This window comes from Cibotium barometz, chromosome 28 (assembly GCF_041138505.1).
Source record: "Cibotium barometz isolate CiBa-2024 chromosome 28, ASM4113850v1, whole genome shotgun sequence".
In the NCBI taxonomy this organism is placed as follows: domain Eukaryota; kingdom Viridiplantae; phylum Streptophyta; class Polypodiopsida; order Cyatheales; family Cibotiaceae; genus Cibotium; species Cibotium barometz.
This window is the reverse complement of record NC_141073.1, coordinates 36,337,875-36,362,363: the sequence shown is the minus strand read 5'-3', so window position 1 is coordinate 36,362,363 and position 24,489 is coordinate 36,337,875. Positions and strand designations below refer to the sequence as shown.

The 24,489-nt window shown below is 43.1% G+C and overlaps 2 protein-coding genes across 16 annotated transcripts in view; one reads left to right on the top strand and one right to left on the bottom strand.

Moving 5' to 3' along the window:
- The first annotated feature begins 416 nt into the window (after positions 1-416).
- Positions 417-9,043, top strand: LOC147622791 (uncharacterized). 3 transcript variants are annotated; one of them, XR_015269518.1, is made up of 5 exons: positions 417-534; positions 7,804-7,970; positions 8,041-8,143; positions 8,232-8,306; positions 8,412-9,043. XR_015269518.1 is itself a non-coding variant. In XM_086822431.1 (4 exons), exons 2-4 carry the CDS (start codon positions 7,811-7,813, stop codon positions 8,591-8,593), a joined length of 417 nt encoding a protein of 138 aa, XP_086678557.1. In that variant the 5' UTR covers positions 417-534; positions 7,804-7,810; the 3' UTR covers positions 8,594-9,042. The 3 variants fall into 3 exon arrangements, 2 of the variants coding, with proteins under 2 accessions (XP_086678557.1, XP_086678556.1); XM_086822431.1 differs by lacking the exon at positions 8,041-8,143 and having other exon boundaries at positions 8,412-9,042; XM_086822430.1 differs by lacking the exon at positions 8,041-8,143 and having other exon boundaries at positions 8,211-8,306; positions 8,412-9,042.
- A 2,360-nt stretch (positions 9,044-11,403) lies between these two features.
- The window catches only part of LOC147622790 (protein CHROMATIN REMODELING 4-like), a 137,502-nt gene continuing 124,416 nt past the window's right edge, over positions 11,404-24,489 (bottom strand). For 7 of the 13 annotated variants that reach the window (XM_086822417.1, XM_086822422.1, XM_086822419.1 and 4 more), the window contains 7 exons: positions 18,946-19,047; positions 16,255-18,840; positions 15,902-16,059; positions 15,639-15,753; positions 15,200-15,270; positions 14,482-14,974; positions 11,404-14,362 (listed from right to left, as the gene is read on the bottom strand). In XM_086822417.1, coding sequence (XP_086678543.1) covers positions 11,882-14,362; positions 14,482-14,974; positions 15,200-15,270; positions 15,639-15,753; positions 15,902-16,059; positions 16,255-18,840; positions 18,946-19,047 — 6,006 coding nt within the window. In that variant the 3' untranslated portion in view covers positions 11,404-11,881. The remainder of the gene's footprint in view (positions 14,363-14,481; positions 14,975-15,199; positions 15,271-15,638; positions 15,754-15,901; positions 16,060-16,254; positions 18,841-18,945; positions 19,048-24,489) is intronic. The other 6 variants (XM_086822420.1, XM_086822424.1, XM_086822421.1 and 3 more) reach the window with 1 other exon arrangement.

The following is a 24,489-nucleotide window of genomic DNA, read 5'->3' as shown; positions in this document are numbered from 1 at the left end:
CAAAAGACACACCCTCATTTTTTATGAATAGAGATTAAAGCCTCTAGCACCCTACATCACAATCTAATAGTACAACCCTATATCGTTGTAAAATATCTTTATTTATTAGGAGAATATATTCATTTATTGGGTTTTAAGAACGTTTCTTGAAATCATTTGTTATGAAACACAACCATTTGACACATCCCAATGCTCCATTACTCTAGATTTAAATACCAACAACCCCTTTCACACTACCTCTATCCTTTAATGCCTAGAGAACCTAAAACCTAAAACCTAAAACCTAAAACCTGAAAGGCTAAAACTAAAACCTAAGCAAAATGTGACTAATACCTAAAGGCTAAAGTGACCCCTGTCACTTTAAATAATAAAACCTAAAACCTAAAGGCTAAAACTAAAACCTAAGCAAAATGTGACTAAAACCTAAAGGCTAAAGTGACTAAGTAGAGTAAAACCCTAAAACAAAAATCTGGATGCATTGTCCTTTTCTAGAGGAGCTCATGCAAATTTGCTCATGCCACTTTGAGCCCACAAGTAAGCTCTTTATCTTTTTTTTTTGCTACAATGTCTACTCGGTCTCATCTGTGCATTGGACACTCTTCGTTTACTTCACCTCTTCGTTTAGCACAATAAGAATACTATCAGTGTTTGCTCATCTTGTCCATGTTGTAAACATCCTATGAAGGGATATTCTTAAGCTCGGGCCATAGGACCTCAAGATGTAAGCACAATACTAGAGTCCAAGTGCTAGCGCATGGGCTAACATGGCCTTAGTGCAAGAATTTTTGTATGTGGCAGGTTGCCCTCAAGCTGCAAGCATTTAAACCAGTTCAGTGTTTGCTCATCTTGGCCGCGTTGTGCACATTCTATGAAGGGAGATCCTCAAGCTCCGGCCACGGGCTCTGAAGATGGAAGCACAATACTAGAGCCCAAGTGCTGACACATGGGCTAACATGGCCTTAGTGCAGGAATTTTCGTATATGTGGCGAGTCATCCTCAAACTACAAGCATTCAAACTAGTTCAGTGTTTTCTCATCTTGGCCATGTTGTGCACATCCTATGAGGGAGATCCTCAAGCTCGGGCCACAGGCTCTCAAGATGTAAGCACAATACTAGAGACAACATCATAGGAAGGGAGATCCTCAAGCTCAAGTTGCATGCACTCAAAACCTCCTTGCTCACCTTGAGACGATGGTGTGCCCAAGCCCAAGCGTTGGCGCTTGGGCTATCATCACCTTGGTGCTTGCTCACCTTAACCCTCTTGTGCATAGTTAATCTATTTGGATGGATGCATTCAAATCATTTTGACCATGGTGGCCCAAGCCCTAGTGTACATAGTGCATAGGTCCTCAAGCCCTCAAGCTGGAACAACCATTCACAGTTCAGTGCTTGCTTGATTCTAGCCTTAGAAGTCCTAGTGTGAATATACCTATACATGGGCACTTTTTACCCTATGATGCAGGGGGGTTTTCCCTGTGTGAACACACTCTAGTGTGTGCCCTAGGGCTAGGACTACTAGTAGTTTGTACTCCACACATTCATGATCATTATCATTCGAGTACTTCTAGCTATAGCATCTCATCTCTCTCGCTCTTTGAGCTCGTGTGTGACTGTGTGTTTTTATGTGTGTGTGCAGAGTATCTACTCCCTCATCCAACATTGGTATAAGAGCATTGTTATATCAGAGCTTAAGTTTCAGTGCCTAGGTCTCAATACTTGGTCAAAGGTTGGTTGCAGAGCCAATAGCTCCGTGTCATTGTTCACTATTGTGGTTCATTAATATGCACCTCGATGTACATCTCAAGTATCCTCACGCCCTTCTGTACTTTGTTGGTGTCATTGATCTTCGTTGTTGTACATTCTAGGTAAGCTCTCACTTTCCATAGATCTAGGGCTTTTGCCTCCTTCTCTGGTGTCATTCATTTATGATGTCGTACATTCTAGGCAACCTTGCACACTATCACTACACATAGCTTTCAGAAGCTTTCGGCTTTAGTATTTGTCGATTTCTGCTATTTTTGTTGCTGTTGTTTGAGTATCGGCTTTCAACTTTCGGCATTGCACTTCTTTGTTGTCGATTGTGCCCGGTCATCCATTCAGCATTCCTTTCGGCATTGGACTTCTGTGTCCATCAATTTTAATCAGTCAGCCATTCAGCTACATCCATCATCTTTGCTTGGTCAGCAATTCAGCCTTTGGCTTTCCTCATTCAACATTCGGCATTAGCATTCACACATTCAACATTCAACTTTAGTTTTGCTCAATCAGCCATTTAGCTACATCCGTGGGTTTTGCTCTGTCAGCCTTTCAGTGCTCGGCTTTCTACTTTCAGCAACAATCAGCTTTCAATGCTTGGCTTTTTGCATTCAGCTTTCAGCATTCGGCGCTTGGCTTTCCGCTTCTAGCATTCAACAGTTGGCCGGGTTTACTTCCTTGGTCAGGTTTACTTTCTTGACTAGGTTTACCCATTCAACAAATCGGCTTTCCACATTCGGCCTTCCGCTTTAGCACCCTGCATTCAGCATTTGGATTCAGACTTCCACATTTGACCTTCGGCATTCTGCATACGGCCTTTGGCATTCGACGTTTGGGTTTCAGCTTTCGTTAGCTAATTCTGTCAGAACGTTCGTCCGTCAACCGATTTAGATTTCGTCTGTCAGTTGGTTTAGCATTCATCCATCAACTAGTTCTGCGAAAATCCATCAACTGCTTTTGACGTGCCAAATCCACCTTTAGCTTTCCACCTACTAATTCCACGTCAGCTTTCGACATGCTGATGCCATGTTAGCTTCTAACGTGCTGATGCCACGTTAGCTTTTGGTGTGCTAATGCCACGACAGATTTCGACTTGCAGATTTTGCATCCACCGATTCTGTTTGGATTACTGGTTTAGTGAGTTTGCACATGCATTGAACAGACATTTGAGGTACTTTGAGTTGCAACTATTGTTTTGTGCTAGGTATACTTCAATCTGCACTTAAATATGTTGTGTACAATGTCTGAAAACATCAATGTCTGGCAATGCCAAGGAAGCGAATTTTGCAGATGATGGCTATGCCTTTACAGCTACATGCAATGATTTGCCTGCTTTTTGTTTGTCATTGTCAAATGTTGATTGGTACTTTGATACAAGTGCTACAAAGCACATTACTTCCTGCAAGAAGCTATTTGCCACCTTGAGAAATGCTACGTCATGTGGTACAGTTTTGTGTGCTAATAATGCATCCTATGCCATTAAAGGCATCGGCAATGTGGAACTAACATCATGTAGTGGGGACATATATACTCTTGCTGACACTTTGTATGTACCTATTTGTATGTACCTAACATCCGCAAGAATCTAATTTCTGTCTCAACACTTGTAAAAACTGGCCTCAAAATCTAGTTTTCTAATCACTCCTACTCCATTTATGACATAATTGATTCAGATGCGCTTTTGCTATTTGGTACATTGTGCAATGGACTATACAACTTGACATGTATGACAGGAGTAGTGATCCTCCTGTTGATCCTTTGGTTACTTCCACATCAGTTGTTATGCATGACAGTGAGCTATGGCATGATTGGTTTGGTCACCTCAATTTCCATTCTCTTATGTGGTTACAGCATTAGTCTATGGTTCATGAGCTTTCACCTATGCATATTCTGCACAAGCATGTATGCGAGGGATGTATATTGGGAAAAGATGGCACTGTGCAAGCTACTCGGCCATTGCAGCTTGTACATAGTGCTTTATGTGGCCCTATGAGGCATCATCTTTTGTAGAATGTCTAAACTTTATGACTTTCATGATGAATACACCAATTTATGTTGGGTGTATGGTTTGAAAGCCAAATCGAATGCCTTTCCAGCATTTCGTTAATTTCTCCCTCTGGCTGAAATGTTTGCAGCCATAAGCTCTTGACATTGCATTCCGATTGAGGTAGAATTGATTTGGTACTTTGATACAGATGCAGGATTGACACTTGGTGTTGGTTCATCTGATGTAGAGCGAAAGAGGATATTGGGCTCATGATGATTATACCTTAGTCACTACAACTTCCTTGCATGATGTTGCTCTACTAGTCATAGATTCTAGTCATGATCCGTACTTTAATGATTATGCTCTATGTGGTTGTTGCATTTGATGAGGGACACATGTGTATTGCTATTGGTGATGTACTTGCTTACTTATGCATTTGACCTCTCAATGGTGCTATGTCTTAGTGATATACGTTTATGCAGTGATGCTTACTTGTTGCTGAGATGTATTAATTTCTTTCCTCGCTTCATATTCCAATTGGCTCCCCTTTGCATGTGAACACATTCTAGTGTGTTAGCCACATTAGGGCTAGGGCTACTAGTACTTTGTACTCCACATATTCGTTATCATTATCATCAAGTACTTCCAATTATCACATCTTGTCTCTCTCACTCTCTAAGCTCGTGTGTGACTCTGTGTCTGTGTGTCTGTGTGTCTGTACAGAGCATCTACTCTCTCATGCAACACACTCAGCTTGGCCATGTTGTGCACATTCTACAATAAGTGTGTGGATGTTCCAAGAGAGAACATCCTATGAACCATAGTGGTCCTTTTTAACCTTAATCATGGTTTGTATGAGCCTAAGCACAGGCGCTTGGGCTTTCATGGCCTTAGTGCACATGATGCACATTCATCTCATGACCTAAGTGCTTGCTTACATTAACCCTCTTGTGAATATCTTATGCTTAGTCTCTTGTGTAATATGGTCCTACAAAGACCTTCTTTACTCTTCAACCATGGTGGCCCGAGCCCAAGCGCCAACGCTTGGGTTGTCTTTGCTATAGGAGAGGCTAAATGCATGGCCTAGAGTGGTTATTAATACATGGTCTAAATACAATGTCTTTTCCATCTATGGTTTTCTTTAATAGGAGATCATCATGCTACCAAAAGAAGAAGAGACAAATCAAGAAACAACTTCAAATGGAGTCATCGATGACTATGAGGGTGTCATGTGCAAAGGTTTTGCCCATGGACATGTCCTGAAGCTAGTCCTGGAAGGGGCAGCTATAAAAAGAGATTAGAACCAGGGATTTTGGAGCATGAAGTGCAAATTTGGCAACAAGGGTTGGACTAGGAGAAGGACAAGGATGACTTGTCGGCTGCAAGATGAGCTATCGGCTGCAAGAAGGGCAGGTCGTGAAGTGATCTTGCAATAAATGTCCAGTCAGTTGGCCAACCAGTAGTCGGCCAACTAGTCGGCCAGCTTTCTAGTCACTTCAAGGGCCTATATAAAGGCACTAAGGCTCATAGTTAGATTCATTCACTCCCTTATGGAGTGGGTCTAGTATTTAGGACTGTTTTGGGTGTTTCCACCTTTTCATGGAAGGTAACCCATAGCTACAAGAACCTATGTAACTTTTTTGTACCATATGAAATACTAAATTTCCAGCTCTCTCTCTCTCTCTCTCTCTCTCTCTCTCTCTCTACTCTCCCTTCTGTTTGTGTTTTTGCATCAGCATGTTTTAGATGGTGTTTAGGCTGAAAGAGGACTCTCATAGCTTCCACATGTAACATTGGTATTAGAGCATCAGGCTCAACAAAGGCTAAACATTGATTCAGTCCCATATGAAGGTGTACATGTCCAAGGTACATGAAAGTGTATAGGTACGAAGCCCAAGGCATGGAGCACAAGACTGGGAAGAGCTCCCGAGAGGTTGGTTGGTGGTGTTCCACAAAGCCCAAAGGGGATGGAAGTCTTGTAAGCCAGGAAAGGCTTCTAGGCAACGGTTCCAAGAAGGGAGGATGATGCTAGACTCATTTCTCAGGAATGAAGACCAAGACGGTGTTCAGAGACAGGGCAGGGGACTGGATGGAATAGATGCATAGATCTTATTCAAAGTTTAAGTGGTTTTGGAGACCGGGCCGGGTTTTCAGTGAAAAGGGTTGCTAGAGACGGATGGGATGACAGAGGGACATCATCCAAGAACAGGTTGGAATCCCGTCATAAAGTTTAGCAAAGGGGGAAGTCATGTGCAAAGGTTTTTTCCATGGACATGTCCTGAAGCTAGTCCTGAAGAGGGGCAGCCAGAAAAAGATATTAGAACCAGAGATTTTGGAGCATGAAGTGCATTTTTTTTAGTGAAGATGTATTTATATTAATAATATGAAAAGAGTACATATAAACTATGGGTTAGTCTTCTTAAACAATCAAGAGAAGAACTACCCACAGAAACTGCTCAATCCAGTACCCTCTTAGTGAGTAGTTTCATTGTATCTGACTCCCATCTATTTACACTCACCAGACTAGCAATGTTAGATTTTACTAAACATATAACCTTCTTAGGATCTACACTTTTCATGCCATCATTAACAAAGACCAGAGTGTTCCTCGTAGACTAAATCTCCCAGAGGCATGTAAATCTTGCAAATCCAAAAAGGCTATTACTCTCCTCTGTTGGACCAATATTTTTACCCAAAGCCCAATGGGACCATGTACATTGCAGCCCAAAAAATGTCCCCCCCCATTTAGAGAGCTGTGTCCAAAAGGATCTTAATGCCGGGCAATCCCAAAAGGCATGCTTGAGATCCTTGATGGCTACTTTGCATCTTGGTCATATCCCTGAGGCCATATTTCTGATCATCAGCTTACAGCCTAACGGAAGAGCCCCAACCATGATTCTCCACAAAAAAGTCTGAGCATGTGTTGGCAGTTTGGATCCCCAAATTCTTCTGCATCTGGACTCCCACAAGGATGACCTGTTGGGTCTGCAAGATGAGCTGTCGGCTGCAAGAAGGGCAGGTCGTGAAGTGATCTTGCAATAAATGTCTAGTCGGCTAACTGACCAACAGTCGGCCAGCTCTCTAGTCACTTCAAGGGCTATATAAAGGCATTAAGGCTCATAGTTAGATTCATTCACTATACGAGAGAAGGAGATTACAATGGATCTCAAGTGTAAATACAACGATAAAATGCAAAAGGTCTGTTGGTGAAACTATTAATCTTTTTTAATTTGATTAGCATATTTTGGTTGTGTAAAGGCCTTTGGCCTAATCCTCTAATGCAGATTTTAAACATCATAAATCCTTCACTTCTAAAGGAATGGAGCGACACATTATTTTCACTTAATTATGATGGGAGTAACACTATTGTGGGGATTGAAAAATTGAATCTGATAGCAATATCTTCAGTATCCATAGAGAACAAGATCACATGGCTGAGTCTCTTGGAAAGTTCAAAGGCCATCAGACAGACTCATAGAATGCCATCGACAAACATCCAATTTAGAGATTGTTTAGTTGACGTTCTTTACTCCCACTGGTTTAAATTTTTCATTTTAATATAATTTTGAGATTAGAGTGTGAGTTGGGTTAAGTTTACTTTCAGATGGTTATCTAGAGAGGTCTTGCTTGATATGATTGTAAGAATGCCACAAGAATGTTGGAGAGTGTGATGAAGATAGCTACGATGGAGAAGCGATTGTTTGTTATTCCTGCTGAGCCTACCCTTCATAGCTACTTTGCAGCTATTAGGTATGAGGCAAAAAGGTTTGTTTATGGAAACATAAAGAAGACAGGGTCAAATAGGAAGAAAAAGGATGGCCTAGATCAGCCACAACTCGATGTTGCCTAGTGTCGCTTGATCTTTAGGTATCTTTTGAAGAAAAAGTGCTTTCTTGGAAGCCACCAAAGGTAGTCTCATTTTTTGACCCTAAATATATTGGCATGTTTTTATTGGATGAATTAGGTACTTGCTTCACTTGAAAGATCTAAAACTGATTGTGGAATTGCTTGAGGCTTAATGCATCGCTTGATATAAAAAATAAAGAGTCCACTATGTACAGGAATGATATGAAGACCCTCTCACCCTACGAGATTGCAACATGTCCTTGGTGGATTGATATGCCTCCTCCAAATGTTCTTCTTCGTGACGAGAAGCAAAAGCATGAAGAATGGGAAAAGGGGATGGGGAAGAGCAATCAAGTCATGCAAGGGGACTCGAGTAAAGCAGGTAGTTTTTAATCCTTCTTGCTCTATGTTGGGTGAAGTGCTTTTCTTATGCTATAAAATGTAAATATAAGGTGATTCAAAAAATGGGAGAAATAAAGCTAATGAGGAGAAGAGAAAAATTGACATAAAAGAGGAAAGAACCACTTGAAGAGATCAAGGAAAAGCCACTTGAAGGTGCATATTCATTGGTTGCATTATTGAAAACATCATGCTCTTTTGCTAATTTGTGCATTTCAATAAGACTTTCTTGGCTATATGAAAGTGCACGTAGAAGATGATGATCCTGACATCATGACACATGATGAGAAGGATGTGTTGGGGGAGGGCTCTGAAAAGGGTGAGTCTAAAAAAATAAGATACCATGAAATCTCTAATAGGTTGTTTATGGAGATCATCGAAGGTTCTTGATTGTGAAATGTGTTTGGATTTGGATTTTGCTCAGGGTACAAGATTCCTCCAAAAAAATTTGGCTTGGCCATGTATGTTCTACCATTGCCATTGAAGTCACAGTCATTGGATGCATCTATTTTCTATTATGGCATTGGGGATTACATTTCAATGGGCAAAGAATTTGGATTATCCATTAAAATTTGGAGTATGCAAAGGTCCACGACTTCTTCATAGATTTGGAGAAATAGGGTGTCGAGTACGAGAAAAAGAAAAAGCAAGTTGTTTGGGCGGTAGACTTCGTGCTTCTAGACTTGCCTATGGACTCTTCATTCGACCATGAGGGTGTTCCTGTGTGGAACAAGCTGACAGAGGATCATGTTCGTCATGGGCTTGGGGTGGTAGAGCAGCTGCCTTGGGAGATTGTGGATGGATTGTTGTTATCACTCCCATTGAGAGTGAGCAATTATATCCTTATTTTTCACTTTTCAACGGCACATTTTCTTAAAAGTAGAAAATATTCATTGTGTAAAAAAAATTATTGCATTGGGAAACAAGGAGGATCTTCATCATGGTTGGGGGCTTCACTAATCCGAATGTGAAATTTGCTATATGTAACTATAATGGTTGTGATTTAGCAATACATTGTGGATTGTTTTTATGTGCTGAGACAAACGAAAGTGTTTTTTTTGTTTCAAGATGGATGCATTCTACCTACTTCTCTTGCGTTGTAAAGACTATAAGCCTTTGTTGCGTGAAGAGCTAAGATGCAAGATTCTTGCAGGAGGTGGGGATCGACATTCGATGGCACATCCTGTGCCACTATTTGCTCGAGGAGGCAAAGGTTTTTGTCTTGTCTCAAGTAGGCATACAACGGAGTGTCAGTTTCTTCATACGCTACTTTTTGGAGCTGATATGCCCTCCACGAGGGTTGGTTGTGGAGATGGGTTGTGGGAAAGCCCCCCCCTGATGCGCACGTGCATAGCTTCAAGTCGACCTTGCTATTCCTTCCATAATGATCCAAGGATAGTGGAGCACATTTTGCAACCATTGGTGGCAAGCTGTTCAAGCATCATCGACGAGAGTTCCCCCTTGGAGAGGGAGAGTGATGAGGACTATGTCTGCCCTTTTGATTAATATGCACTCTGCTCTAGAGCGTTGGATCTATGTTGGATTCTTTTTTTGGCTTTGATACATGGATTGTAATCTGAGACATGTTGTCTAGTTAGGTTCTTCCTTTGGTGTACGACATTTATGTTTACCTTCTATGGCCATGTTTTTTTTGCTTACTTTGTCATATTTAGGATCATGTGACATTGTCGATGACACTTAGTATCACATGATATGGCTATACTTGATTTGTATGTGTGATTTGATGATGGTTGTGCTTAGGACATTCTTGCTTGCATTCCATGGCATGAGATGGCTGTGAAGTGTTTCTATGTATATCATTCTTTAAGGATCTACTTTGGGTTTGTTTACATATCTTTTGTGAGAACGTGTTATGTTATTATAAGTTTGAATGAGTCATGACTCCAATTTTCTCACTTAGAAACCAAAAGTTATCAAGTAAATAATTTTCTCAAAATTCAAGACTATCTTGTCATGAGCTCAAGGTATCTATAGAAAATTTTAATTTGAGTCAAAAAATATTTCAACCCGTACAAGCAGATCTACATACATTGGCAAGATACGTAACTACAAGAGTTCAACATGATATTTATTCATCTATGATCTGACAAGACTCCTTCATTCTAGCAAGCTTTGATTGTACTTATTTCTTGCATCGTTGTTAATTAAAGACTCTTTGAATAACCAATTTAAAATTTATAGTTGTCATTAGTTTTTAAGATTAGAAAAATTTATGTCGAGATATAAGTTTCAAGGAGAATTGACCCTTCTATTTCAAACTTATATAGTTAATGAGTCTTTTATATAGAGTTAATCTATTGGCATGAGACACCTAGATTGATTTCATGTGAATACACTAGACACGGTTAACTCTCTTATCTTATACCAACGAGTGTTTGTATATGGAATGTGTCTTCGTGGTATGGAACACTTAGACCTCTTTCACATACGATTACTTGTTTGGATTTTGAGAATACCTATCTTTTAAAAATACAATATCACATCTTTCACATTCAACGTGAAATCCGCTCGTGCAAATACGCAAGTGAGAGCAGTTGCAACCCAAGCAAGAAGAAATATTACAAATTTTCCATCCATGTGTTTATTAGGAACATTATATTTTTAGTTCTTGATGGAGATGCCCGTGTGAACTATGCCAATGAACACGTACATTACTTTCATACCGTCTAAAAGATAAATGGTAAATAGATTTCCAGGAGTGGATGGACTCCCATGTGTTTATGCTATCATCTTGATTATTTCTTGCGCCTATTTCTCATAATCTCGTCAGGATCAATTAATGCGACTTCAATTGATTGTTTAACAAACATGGACTATGTGAGTTTTAGGTTCTGATATATGTGAGGGTATCGACAAAGGGATCGCACCATGCGAGGGTATTGACTGAGGTGTCTCAAGGATGATGGATAATCTAAATAACAAATATGATATTTTATGACCATGTGAAAACATTGAATATTTAATTGATATGTTAGTTTCCATAGCCCGACATTATTGTAATATGCGTGTGTGCACAAGTTGATTTATTACAACTAGACCCATGTGTACACAATGGTTAGACGAAGGTTATTAGTTTTGTTGATACATTACAACATTGGACGAAGGTTATCTATAGTAAAGAAAGCCCAAACTTGGAAAAGATGTTATTTAGGGCTCAAGGGCTAATTTTATGATTTAAATACCACGTGTGAAGTGGAGCCACACGTGTCGTGGAGGAGATTCAATAGTTTTAAAATGTTCTAGGAAATACAAGTAGCACTTTCATGATCAAAGGAGATCATGCACATTTTGTATAGTTTCCCAGAATTGGTTACTTGTGTGAACCAATTTTTTTAAAAAAAACTACTGTTTTTAGATGTTTTAGGAAATACAGGTAGCACTTTCATGACCGAAGGGGAAAACAAAAAAAGATCCTGAATATTTTGTAGTGTCCCAGAATTGGAGACTTTTCCATGAACCAACAAAAATAAAACTCCTGTTTTCTATACAGCTCAGCTCAAAACTGTTGTGTAGCAATTCTGTTTTCTGAGACAATAATATTGTATTACAATAGATAACTAAAAAATACTTCATGAAGTAACAGCTCCAAAGAGATGCCCACTCCACTACACCTGTTCATAAACCTCACCCATTATAAAACGTGCTTCTTGGAAGCTGGGTGACCCGAGGATGCAACCAATTCGGAAGCTCAGACAGTAATTGGCCGAGCACATATACACCTAAGATGGCATAACATAGGCATTTGGAAAATTTTCACAGCAATGCTGCATCATCCATTCTCTTTCAAGCTTGAGAGGGATAGTGGGAGGGGGATCTTGCCATGTCTGATCTTGTCTACAAGAATGAAAGTGCTCCAGACAGGGACCTTTATAATCAATTTGCATTGTTCTTGCTGTCTGAAACAGTTTGCTCTGATGACACATCATCAGTATTGCTTCTACCACCACCACTAACCTTGACGCAGGAGTCAGAGTGAGTCTTACTAGAAGAATCCTCACTTTTTGCACTTTGAGACCTTGCTTTCTGCCTAGACAAATCAATTTCTGATGTAGAAGGATCTGGTTCACATGGCCTCATCTGCAACAGCTTGAATTGAGCTGGAGTATGATAGCTTTCATTGCTTCCTGACCCAAGAAAAGGCCAATATTGTTGTACAGCACCTTGATCTTGCCGCTTCAACGTTTTTTTCCCCTTTCGAAATAACGAGTTGAGAGCCAGATCAGAGGTTGCAAACTGATCAAAGGACATAAATGGAGATGTCAATGAGGGCACCTGAAGATTTTCTAAGGTGGTGCTAGCTGATAAAGATTGGTTTCCAATGCTTGGAAAGTGTGCAGGCATATCCGATGTAAGGCATGTGTTACTGGTATTATGCCAGTCAAAACTTTGGCCCAGTGTCCAAGGAAAAGGTGGGCATGATGGCGCATTTAGCAGCATGGAAGGTTTCGGTGCTTCTAGTGAAACCAAGCTAGCATCTAGGAAGCTATTGTTGTCTAGGCTAAACGATGAAAAGTGGTTCTGTTTTCCCAGGGAGGTTAGATTTGGAACCATAACGTTGCCAAGCTGTTCTCTGGTCCCAGCATGTGCATCTCCCATCATTCTACAACCGAGCCCAACTCCCTTCTTTCTCTTCCTCCTTTTCTTTGTTTTCCTGTGCGGTGACACTGGGGGTGGGCCAGGGTTAATCCACGCTGGTAAAGTAGGCTTACAGCCTTTGTAAACCAGATCAACTGCATTTGAAACAGCAGCTATTGTTGATGGTAAAGCAAGTGATTCGACCTGTGCTGGTGGTTTGAATGCCTCCCTTAACCAATGTGGTAAACTGCTTGGAATACATTTGCTAGGATCCTCTTCACCATTCATAGGACGATGATGGCCATTTTGGCCTGCTTTTCTTTTTCTTTTGTCCACCTTTACCTTTACATTGGATGGTCCAGCATTTTGATGCAAACCGACCCCCCTCATTTCTGAGAGTTTATCTGAGGCTAACAGATTCAAGTTACCATTGAAATATGGAAAATCATGTAGGCTCTGCAGCATCTTATTGGGCAAGTTCTGAAGCTTCGGGAATTCAACTGGACCTGTTTGTGCTATTGCAGGTCCTTTTTCAAATCTCAATTGCAAATTTGATAATCTTCTCTCACCATCCCCAACTGCACATCTAGGTAAATCACTCGTCACAAGTGGATCTGCAAGGCTTTCATTGAAGAGAAGAGGTGCACTGTGAGTAATTGTCTGTGAGATAATTCCAAGTCCATTCAAAAGTCCATGGCTGGTAGAGGAGTCACCCCCCTGCTTATCTGGTGGAGTGACAACTTTTGACAGTCCTGTAGTTTCCAGATCTATTTTCTGTCCCAAATCTATCCTTGTAAAATTGTCCCTTACCCCACCAGTACTAGTACCTAAGTGTGCGAGTTGGTTTCTTACTTCAACTCCCATATGCGGCAGGCCTGGTAAATCTACAGTTTCATCTTTTGAACCCCTGTGAAATAAACCTTCCATGTCAATTTTTGGCACAAGCATCTCCCTTGTCTGACCAAGCCCTGCTAAATTTATCGCATCCTTTGAACAACCAGTGGCTAAAAGACTGTCTCTTTGCACTGATGGTCTTTGTAACCCACCAAATGAGCTGAATAGTAATCTGCTTCCCACTTGGCTGATCGGGATGTCTAGGTGGTCAAAAAGCCCTCCAAACATCTTAAGTTGTTCATCATTCCACCTTTCTGCTAGATCTTTAGCAGTTCTGAGCTTTGAAAAACACAACCTCGGATCTTGAAGCATGGCAACCCAATTTCCCCGGCCATGCCTTCTTACTCCAGACCACAAGGTATCGAGTTCTTCTTCAGTCCATGCAGCTGAAGCATCAGCTCGTTGTTTTGCACCTCCCATGCCCCCAAAATATGGAAGAAATGGAAAAAACCTCCCCTGTTTTTCATCCTTCTGGTGAATATTAGATCCTCCCATCATGCCCAACCCACACCCAAGATCAGTTTCTGACTTGGAAGTACATACATTTGCAAAAGTAGAAGAGCTGTTAAACATTTTTGCTACTTGACTGAGGTTGGCAGACTGTACACTTGGACATTGCGTCAATTTCTCTGCACTCTCCATAGGTTTCAAGGCCCATGAAAGATCTAGGCTGGTTCCAAGGGAAATTCCCAGCCCTACAGACATTGCCAAATTGGGAGCACTGTTGGGTGCAACAGGCTTTTCTGCACTTTCAAATGGAAGCTTTTCACCGATTAACTGATCGGAAGGCTGTATACTTCCTTGTAGTGTGGGAACAAAAGAAGACCCATCTTGTTCTCCTGAAAAACCTGCTCCAAGGTCAAGGGAACAGTGACCAGTCTGAGCCTGTTAAATCAACAACACGCAGTTCAACAAATTCCAACTGTCAGAAAGCAAGTGCTTGAAAATACCACCACTATTCCTGAAGAGCTCATGCATTTTAAGCCAAAAAAGTGATTTAATACCCCAACTGTCGAGCCAAGAAACTCTGGCTGGTTCAGACTGCTTGCACCTCCACCAACCAGTCGATTTGGAGTCATTAACAAGCTATTTGAAACTGTTATTGCATTAGATGTTTCAGACATTTCTTTGGAAATGTGGTTGCCTTGTTCTGATTGATTTGCATGCAAGGTAGTATTTTCTTCAGCCAAAGTTGCAGGCAATTTGACTGCAGACGATGTTCCTGCTTTGATGGAAATGCAATCACTTTTGGTCGATTGGTTTGTCAATGCAAGAAAGCGTGTGTCCAGTCCAGTGTTAGAAAACATTGAATGAAGGTCCTGGCCGGTCACTTGAACTGGCAAAAACATGGAGGCCGGACATGGGTGCAGCCCAACTTGGCTTTCCCTAGCTGCAATGTAGCCTGCAAAAGTACTACGAATACTTTCAAAGTTTCCTCCAGGTCCTTTATTATATCGAGAAGCAATCCGCTCCTTTTGACGAGCTCGAAGTCTTGCTCTGCACCAAGAAACCTAGCAATAAATATGTGAAGCTATCTTTTTTGTTTTTGAGGTTTCCCAATCTACACGCACATCCACAGGCAAGCCCTCCCCCTTATAAGGGTTCAAGATGAGGCCCGAGTATGAGCAGCAATGGAGACTCCCCTCTGCCTGGGCATTCAAGAGCTCTACCAATTGAGCGGGTCTATATGAACCTACCTTTGTGAAGTAAGAGGGCACTTACAGCTTGTTTTTCAAAGCCCGTCCAGCAGGTGTGTATTTGGGCTCAGCATCTCCCTCATCTTCATTGCCACTCTGGGGGAAGATCAAAACAAATATTCCAAGGACTAAGAGATGTGTGCTTCATTGCAGAACTTTCCGTTTCCAGTTCACCAATTAAAAAACAATCACTTGCACGTTCGCTACATATATATCACTCATAATCATCTTCAGACTAAGCATCTAGATTCTATACAAGACATAAGCATTTGTTTGCTATGCGCTCTATATGCTTCTACCATCACAAGGCTATTATCTAGGACGTAACCTGGGCTGCACCCATGAGTGGCCCCTACACCAAGCATATTCAGTTGCTTATGTGATCTAAAAGTTTCTACCTATCACTAGACACGCTGCAAATCATTGAACCAAATTGTATCAGAATGAAAGAGGATCTAGCAAACCTCATTGGAGACTTCAGTCACAGGAATACTGAAGTTCTCATTGTATGAAATAATCTTCCGCATTCGTTTGCCTCGACCAAGAGATCCTTCTTCCTCAATCTGCAATTTTTCCCACCTACGAAAGCACCCATGGAATTTTAATTTGGCTCTAAAATACTGAAAGGCATCTTAGCGTTACTTAAAACACCCGTGCACGGCCATAACCAACCACCCCCGCGTGCGTACGCACACAAAAAAGAAACAACTTAGATCAGAGTTTCAACCTTGTGCGAAGGATTTTGTCCCAATTGCTGTCTTCCTCAGTTCCTTGTCCAACAGAAGCAGCATTCACATCTACTGGAGACCCCACATCCTTTTCTTTGGTAAAGCACTCACTCACTTCCTGATCATCGGTTGTGTCCTGTTCATTCCAGTCCCAGGCCTGGAAATTTGAAAACAAAGATCTGAAGGTATAAAATGACTCTTGGAATAGAAGTTAATGTAAGGCCTGCAGGAGCAGCTAGAAAGGAAGAAAATCTAAGGACTAACTGCAGGCAAGGCCCCATGATTTTTAATGGATGAAAGTAAAACAAGTTTTAGCAAAAACAATTTAAAAACCAAGATATGTGACGCTAACCTTTAGTGAACCCAGCATATCGCTTTCTACTTCCCCCTCTGTCACTTCAGTGCCTATATCTGAGCGATCTAGCAAGCGAGCCACAGCGGCATCATCCCATAGTATCTTTGGTCGACCTGCCTTATGGCAAGTATCTTCATACACATCACCAAGGCCACCTGATCTTTTTCTCTGCTTCCCGTCTGGCTCATCCAAACCTTGCATGACATCTTCTGCCCCAGGCGTATTTGATGCTCTTTCACCAGGTGCCGAACAGTCCTGAAAAAGTTCCTCAGTGCCCCACCTCAAGATATTTTCGACCTCCTTCTGTGAGCCAGATTTGTTGACAAAAAGATGGTCCAACATTAATTTTTTCTTGGCCAGTTGCAAAATACGTTCTTCTACACTCGCTCGTACTACAAGCCTGTACACAAGAAGCCGCTTGGATTGACCTATCCTGTGAGCACGATTCATAGCCTGGATATCTGCATGTGGGTTAAAATCTGAGTCATAAATTATAACAGTATCTGCTGTAGCTAGGTTGATGCCCAGGCCACATGCCCGTGTGGACAAAAGGAACACAAAGCGTGAGGAGTCCTGGTTGAATCGAGCAATAGCTGCTTGCCTCTCAGAAACTGATATCGACCCATCCACTCGCTCAAAAGTGTGACTACCAAATTCTGTAGTGAGATAGTCTTCTAAGATGTCAAGAAGCCTGGTCATCTGAGAGAATACCAGAACCCTATGCCCTTGCTCTCTCAGAATCTTTAGCATTGCATGCAGGAGAGTCAACTTTGCTGAAGCCTTGATCCGCATGTCATGCAGAAACTCTGCAGATCCAGTTTCTGGCTCAGTCCCAGGTATAAGATATGGATGATTACAGACCTTACGAAGTTGAACAACAATGTTTATCAGAGAATGATGCTGGTTTGGCTTTTGAGCTTGCCTAAGGACTTGAAAATTTCTGGTGAGGAGAGCACGATAATACTCTGCTTGCAAGGAGCTCAGCTCTACTGGCACAACGCGCTCCATCTTTGGAGGGATATTTTGCATGGCATCTTTCTTAAGCCTGCGAAGCATGTGAGGTGCTACCAGCTTTTTCAATTCCTCTACCTGTTCTGCAGTACTAAGGCAATTGAGCTTGTCTTCAAATGAAGCTAGCGATGGAAATGCATCCAATTGCAAAAACTTCAACAGATTGTGCATTTCCCCAACATTGTTTTGCAATGGGGTCCCCGTCAACAGAACACGCTGTGAAAATGAGAAAGTATTTAAAAGCTGAACCAGCTTGCTTTCTGTATTTTTGAGCCGATGCCCCTCATCAACTACTAGCACTTCCCAGGGAACAGGGCGAAGTTGACTTGCATCTGCAATAATCATTTCATATGTAGTCAGAAGCACATTGAACTTATAGCTTCTTTGGCTTTCTTTGTTGATGGAAACCCCTGCTGCATGCCACTCATACTGCCTTATCTTTGCCCTTGCCTTCGCACCTCCATGGTATTCAACAACATTCAACTGAGGAGTCCACAGAGAAAATTCTGCCAGCCAGTTAGGCATTGTAGAAAGTGGAACGAGAACTAGACATGGTGCTTTAATTTTGAACTCTTGGTAGAGAGAGCAGATAAATGCAGAAGCTGAAATAGTCTTTCCAAGGCCCATCTCATCAGCCAGAATTACATTCTTTCTCCTGCCCCAACACTTTCTAAGCCAGTTGAGAGCTTCCATTTGATGTGGAAAAAGTGAACCTCCCTTAATATAAAGCGGCTGTTCATTAAGAGTGTGGATCTCACCACGCTGATTGTCCAGACCAGAAGTTTCCTCTTCATCAAGTTTCAATGCAAACTTTTCGAAATAGTCAAAGCTTTCAAAAAGTTCATGATGCCTTTGAATGACAGGCTCGTCTAAGTGTTCCCAGGTGCATTCATCATATGGTAGACCACACCACTTGACCAACACTTCAGCTACATCAAGTTGCCCCTGTCGTCTTGCAATGATACGCTGTGGCCTGCACCACTTTTCATCCACTAGATTGATACAAAGAGATCCATGTTTGAATTTATAGTTGTCAAGCTTCCGTTTTGCAAGTATTTTTAACTCTGATTCTCTAACCCATTTATCATGAATATGTGACCTGCCAGCCAACTTCACTAAATATTCTAATTCATTTTCAGAGAGTCTGGTGTCAACTCTAGGAGACAGGTCTTTTTGAGAGTCAAATGTTTCATCATTTTCACTTTCCACAGGACTGCATTCCACAGTTCTACAAATTGTACCAACATTCACCAAATCGTCCTTTCTACCAAACAAGCTACTTTCTCTGGTAATCGTACATGATGCACCTGAAGCTTCAGGACATTCTACCAGGTTTTCAGTTGCTGTACTAGACTGTATCTTCTGCTTGCTTCCAGATACGGAGCTTGATTCCTGCTCTGTTCCACTCTCACAGCTTGGAAAAGCATGCAATAATGTTGCTTCTGCTGCAGAGCCACTTCGGCCTTCTAACACATCTTGTGATGAAATCTCTTTTTCTTGAGAGAATTCCTTTTTGGTGGAGCCTGATGGTTCTGCTATGGAGACAACTCGACAACCAAAAATACGATCCACCTGTGTAAGACATGTAAACTATGTTTTTAGACTGTTCAAACATTACAAATTCACTTCTACCTACTTTTGCAAACTTTCCTCAAGTAGAAACGAATTAAGACATACCTCAAGGGTTAGTGAAGGGGCCTCCTTATGATGACATTTAACTTTCTCCTTCCTTGCTTCCTCTTCAGATTTTATACAGGTAGAAGGTTCTGTCAGTGTCTTCTTTCGGTTGGATAAACAACCCCCACATGTCAGTATTCTCTCTCTCTCTCTCTCTCTCTCTCTCTCTCTCTCTCTCTCTCTCTCGATGACTACTTGTTTGTCTCATAGGCCGATTTTGGCCTTTTGCAGACGTTAATATATCTTTCTTTCTTTCTTTCTCTCTGAGATGCACCGTTTGGCTGAGATGACCTGCTGCGCCTCTGCTCTATGCGCACCTCTTTTGCTGAGCCTCTGCCCGCCTCTCTGCTGAGATGACCTGCTGTGCCTCTGCTCTATGCGCACCTCTGTAGCCCGCCTCTCTGCTCAACTCTGTGCACACCTCTGCCTGCCTCTCTGCTCTGAGCTGTGCGCCTCTGCTCTATGCGCACCTCTGTAGCCCGCCTCTCTGCTGTGACTTGTGCGCAGGCAGCTGCCCGCCTCTCTGCTCTGCCTCTGACTTGTGCCCAGGCAGCTGCCCCCGGTTTCCCAACCACCCTTGCTCAGGCCCCCAAGGCAGCAACTAGTGGAAAACATGTCTCAACCCCTGGAGGGAGAACAGGATGGTGAGACAACCTTTCACACCCCCACGAAGGCACCAAATACCTACACAGAAGACTGAGGGAAGGGATCATGTCCCCGGGCTCACGAAGGCTTGCGAAGATGGCCCGACGAGATGAGGCCCTTTATGAGGAGATACAGCTTCACATAAGGACATAGATGAACACCATGCGACAGGAGCTTGAAAAGGAATGGACCGAGCAGATGCATGCCCAAAGGAAAGTGATATACGAAACGCTGAAGGAAGAGATATATGTCCAATTGAAGGGAGAAATGCAAGCCCAAGTACAAGTTGAGATGGAATTAGCCCAAGCCTTGATGCACACGGAAATGAAAAAAGAGATGCAGAAATGGAAAGACAACATGCTCCGGGGGATTGGCACAACAGTTGCATCGTACGAAGGCACTTTGAAGACATGTATGGCTGACCGCGAAAAAGACATCACAGAAATGCAAAACACTTTGGAATCATGTAAGGCAAAAGTGGCTGCAGGTGAAAAGGAGATGCATTCATGGGCTGAAATTGCCAGTGCCACAAAGAAACAAATTGAGGAAGTCAACCCATGGATTGAAGTAGTAAAAAAGCATAAGGATACACCAATCAATAAAGTAGAGGTGATGAATGCTACATTGGAAGAGGAAGCCAAGAGATGGGCACGTGCCTTACATGTACGCGTAGTTGGGTGGGAAGATAAGGGAAATCCCCAAGAGGATGCAAAAGATGAAACTAGGGCGAAGATATTGATCATCAGGTTAGCAAAGATGAAACTAGGGCGAAGATATTGATCATCAGGTTTGGTGACTTGGAGAAGAAGAAGGCCTTCCTCTCCAAAAGGATGGCCCTTAAGGGGGAAAAGATTTATTTGGATGAGGACCTTACACTCGAAGGAACACATGCCGCGTGTGCTTGAGGCAAGGAAAGAGGGGAAATGGGCGGTATACAGAGATGGCCGAGTCATCATTACTATGGAGAGCAGGCCCGCTTAATAGTGCGCGGCCTATGAGACCTTGCGATTCACAGTGTGGAATTGCAACGGAGCCCTTAGAACAGATGCAGGATACTTTGAGGATACTTTCAGACACATTGATATTGCTATGTATACGGAGACCCATCAGTGCACAAACAAGAGGCTTCCTGACGTGCGGGGTTATAGATGGGAATCAGTTTTCCGCCCTCAGCCACGCACAGTGGGAGGTACCAGAGGATCTGGAGGAGTGGCAATAGTTTTCAGGAAGGAGCTTCATGACAAAATACATGTGGTTCATAGAGATGCATATGCAAGGTACATGTGGGTCCAAATATACAGAGGGCTCCGCGAGCTATATGTGGCGGTATGCTACTTTCCCCCAGCCCACTCCAGGTTTGCACCATCAAGAGAGTCACCCTATACGCCACTATATGATGATATCATGAGGTTTGCCAACATGGGAGACTTTAATGCACGTACAGGCACAGAGCAGACAAAGCAGTATGATACTCAAGAGGCTATGTACCGGGAGATCACGGCAGAGGATGTAGGGTTGCAGAGATCAGCACAGGATGAGGGACAGATTACAGATTATGGCAGGCATTTTCTCACACTAGGGAGTGCACATGGGTTGGTCATATACAATGGCTTATCGAGATGGCAAGGATCACATGCTCTCACACACTGGAGCTCTAAAGGGGGAGCGAGCACAGTGGACTACTTGATGGGATCTCCTTCATTGATACCTGATGTGCGGGGTTTCACGATTTCCAGTCGGCCCATTGGCATAGCAGCCAATCATGCATACCTGAGTTTCACACTAGTAGGTAGATCCCCAAGAGATGGGCCAGCCACTCATCTACCTAGATACCCAAGATATCAGTTTACACGTGAGACAGTTGGGGTTTACCGAGATGCAGTATCTGATGGCTTGTTCGCTTTAGACCCGCATAGCCCTCTGGACAAGATCACAAGAGGATTGGCAGGTGTACGACATGCATCCGCCTCATATGCGTTTCCCTACACTATGATCCCTTCCACCCACCCCCGCAGCATTGCCCCACAGAACAATTGGTATGATGATGAGTGTCGTGATACACGAGCACAGCTACAGCGTGAGATTGCCATTGGGACTCACACGCATAGACAGGCCAGGATGATCTTTCGGCGCCTTGTACGGAGGAAGAAACAAGCCTATCTAGCTAAGCTAGAGGAGGAGATCTACCAACTCTTCTTGGGGAAGGACAGCAAGAGGGCATGGAAGATGTTTCAAGAGAGATAGCTTGGTACTCCAATTACTGCACCTGAGGCATGGCATACTTATGCTAGAGAGCTATATCATGCACCAGGACAGCCCCCCACCCCCCCTCCACTGGGAGCTAGACCGGCTAGCAGCACCTTTTTTGCTATGCTGATGGTGCTAGATGCGATAGACGGGTTACAAAATGAAAAGGCACATGATCATGATGGGCTAGTTGGAGAGCATTTCTCATATGCACGCCACACTTTGGCTCTGCTCATCATACATGTGTTTAATCGTGCGATTTGTGAGGGTTTCCCGGCAAGCTGGACAGAGCATATCATTGTACCACTCTTTAAGAGTGGGGACCCCATGGTACCAGGCAACTACAGGACGATCATGATTGGTCTTTACTTGGCCAAGCTATATGGCTCTATATTGGAGTCGGAGAGAGCTGAGCCGCTGGGCAGAGAGGCATGATCATCGAGCACATGGACAGGCCGGCTTCAGGAGAGGATTTACTACCTTAGATCACATACTGATACTTTGGGCACTTATTGAAGAGGGCAGGGCATAGAAGAGAAGGATATATTGCTGCTTGGTGGACTTCCGCAAAGCCTTCGATACCATACCACGTGCTAGGCTTATGCACAGATTGCATGACATTGAGGTACCCGAGGATATGCAGTGGGGGATATATGCTTTGTATGAGTCTGTGACAGGTAGAGTCCGAGCTCCAGGCGGACTATCCGATATGGTAACCAGCACCATAGGGGTGAAGCAGGGATGCCCGCTATCGCCCACCCTCTTTGGATTGTACATTGATGTGGTCTTTGATTATGTAGACAGATTGGGAGGCCCAGGGGCATGCCTCGCAGGGGTGTTGATACCCATCTTGTTATATGCTGATGATATTGTTCTAATCTCAGACTCTCCGAAGGGATTACAGACACACCTCGATGCATTACAGGCTTTCTGTGCGGATAGAGATCTGACAGTGAACCTTGGGAAAACCAAGGTTATGGTGTTTAACACCACACAGGGATGGGTGACGAGATCAGACCTCGGTTCACCTTCCAAGGGGAGCCGGTTGAGTACGTCAAGTCATATGTCTACTTGGGAGTTACTTTCACAGGACTGCGTTTCTCCCTGAAGGAGGTAGCAGCAGCTAGATTAGCTCGAGGGCATGCAACCTTGGGGACACTTCAGAGGCAGTGTGCACACATACAGTTTCAGGAGCCACGGACCAAATTGTGGCTATTTGATACGCTTGTCACACCGACCCTCCTGTACGGAGCTCCAATTTGGGGACCCAGCATACATCACAAATCTCAGAGAGGGACGGATGAGGAATGGAGGCAAATGGAGAGACCACTGATTATGATGATTGCCTGCATGATTCGGAGCAAATCATCAGTACCACATGAGATTGTTCGGGCTGAGCTGGGTGCCGCACCAGTAGTGACTGAGCCCTATTCCAGGCAGTTACCTTTTTACAGCGGCTATGGGAGCTCCCTCAGCAGAGGTGCTCCCGATTGGCATTGACCTCATCCATACAGTTGGCAAAGGATGGAGACACTCATTGCTAGTACGCTCAGATGAGATCATGGTTTGACCTACATGGTTTGTGGATAGAGGCACTACCACCCTTTCAGTACAGTCTAGATTGTCCATTTTTGGTTCTCACCCGCTCAGAGCAAAACCGCATGATCACCACTTATGTCATGCTCGTAAGCCACGCCCACCAGGATCCCGACCACGGCATCCTCACCATCGCCAGATTAGAGCCATTATTGCTCGACATCGGAGGCGCCTACCTCGCTTCTACCTCTCCATTCTAGACAGCCCCATGGCGGAGATACTTGATCTAAGGAGAGGGTAACACTTCAACTGATCAGCATACATGGATCTACCTGATATACATTTTCGAGTATTTTCTACTCAATATCATCTCAAAGTCTTACAATTCTGTTTTTATAACTGTAAGACAATCGGTTTATTGTACTTTTTAGTCTCATTTAGTTGTTCTCTTTGATGAGACACCAACTTCAGATGTACTCTCAGTTTTGGTCTCATAGGCCATTATGGCCTCTTAGAGACGTTAATATATCATTTCATTTCATTTCTCTCTATAGGTTGCATACTGAGCCTCTAGCAGTAGTGCTCCATCCATCACCCCCTCCCCCCCCCCCCAACTAGCTCAATACTTTCATAGTTTATTTCATGTTCATTTTGTCCCTTTTTTTCTCTGCACACCCAAAGGACATTGACAGTTGTACATTGATTTGTCTGATAGGTCAAGTTCGGCCTCTAGTAGACGTTAATACAACTTTCTTTCTTTCTTTCTCTCTCTCTCCATGCTTCTCGCAGCACATGCCAGAGTGACACGGGGATATGCAGCCTTGAGCTTACTTGAGCGGCAGTGCTTCCAGGCACATTTCCAGGAGCCCAGGACGAAGGGCTAGCTTTTTGACACCCTCGTCACAGCCTTGATGTACGGAGCAGCTCTCTGGGGGGCAGATTTATCCGATGAGGATTGGCAGCGAGTTGAGAGGCCCCAGGTCATGATGTTCTCCCGTATGATCCGCAGCAAACCATCAGTCCCACACTAGATTATCCAGGCAGAGTTTGCTACAGCCCCGATGGTAGTGGAGGCACTCTTCCAGACAGTCACATACCTCCATCGCATTAGTCACA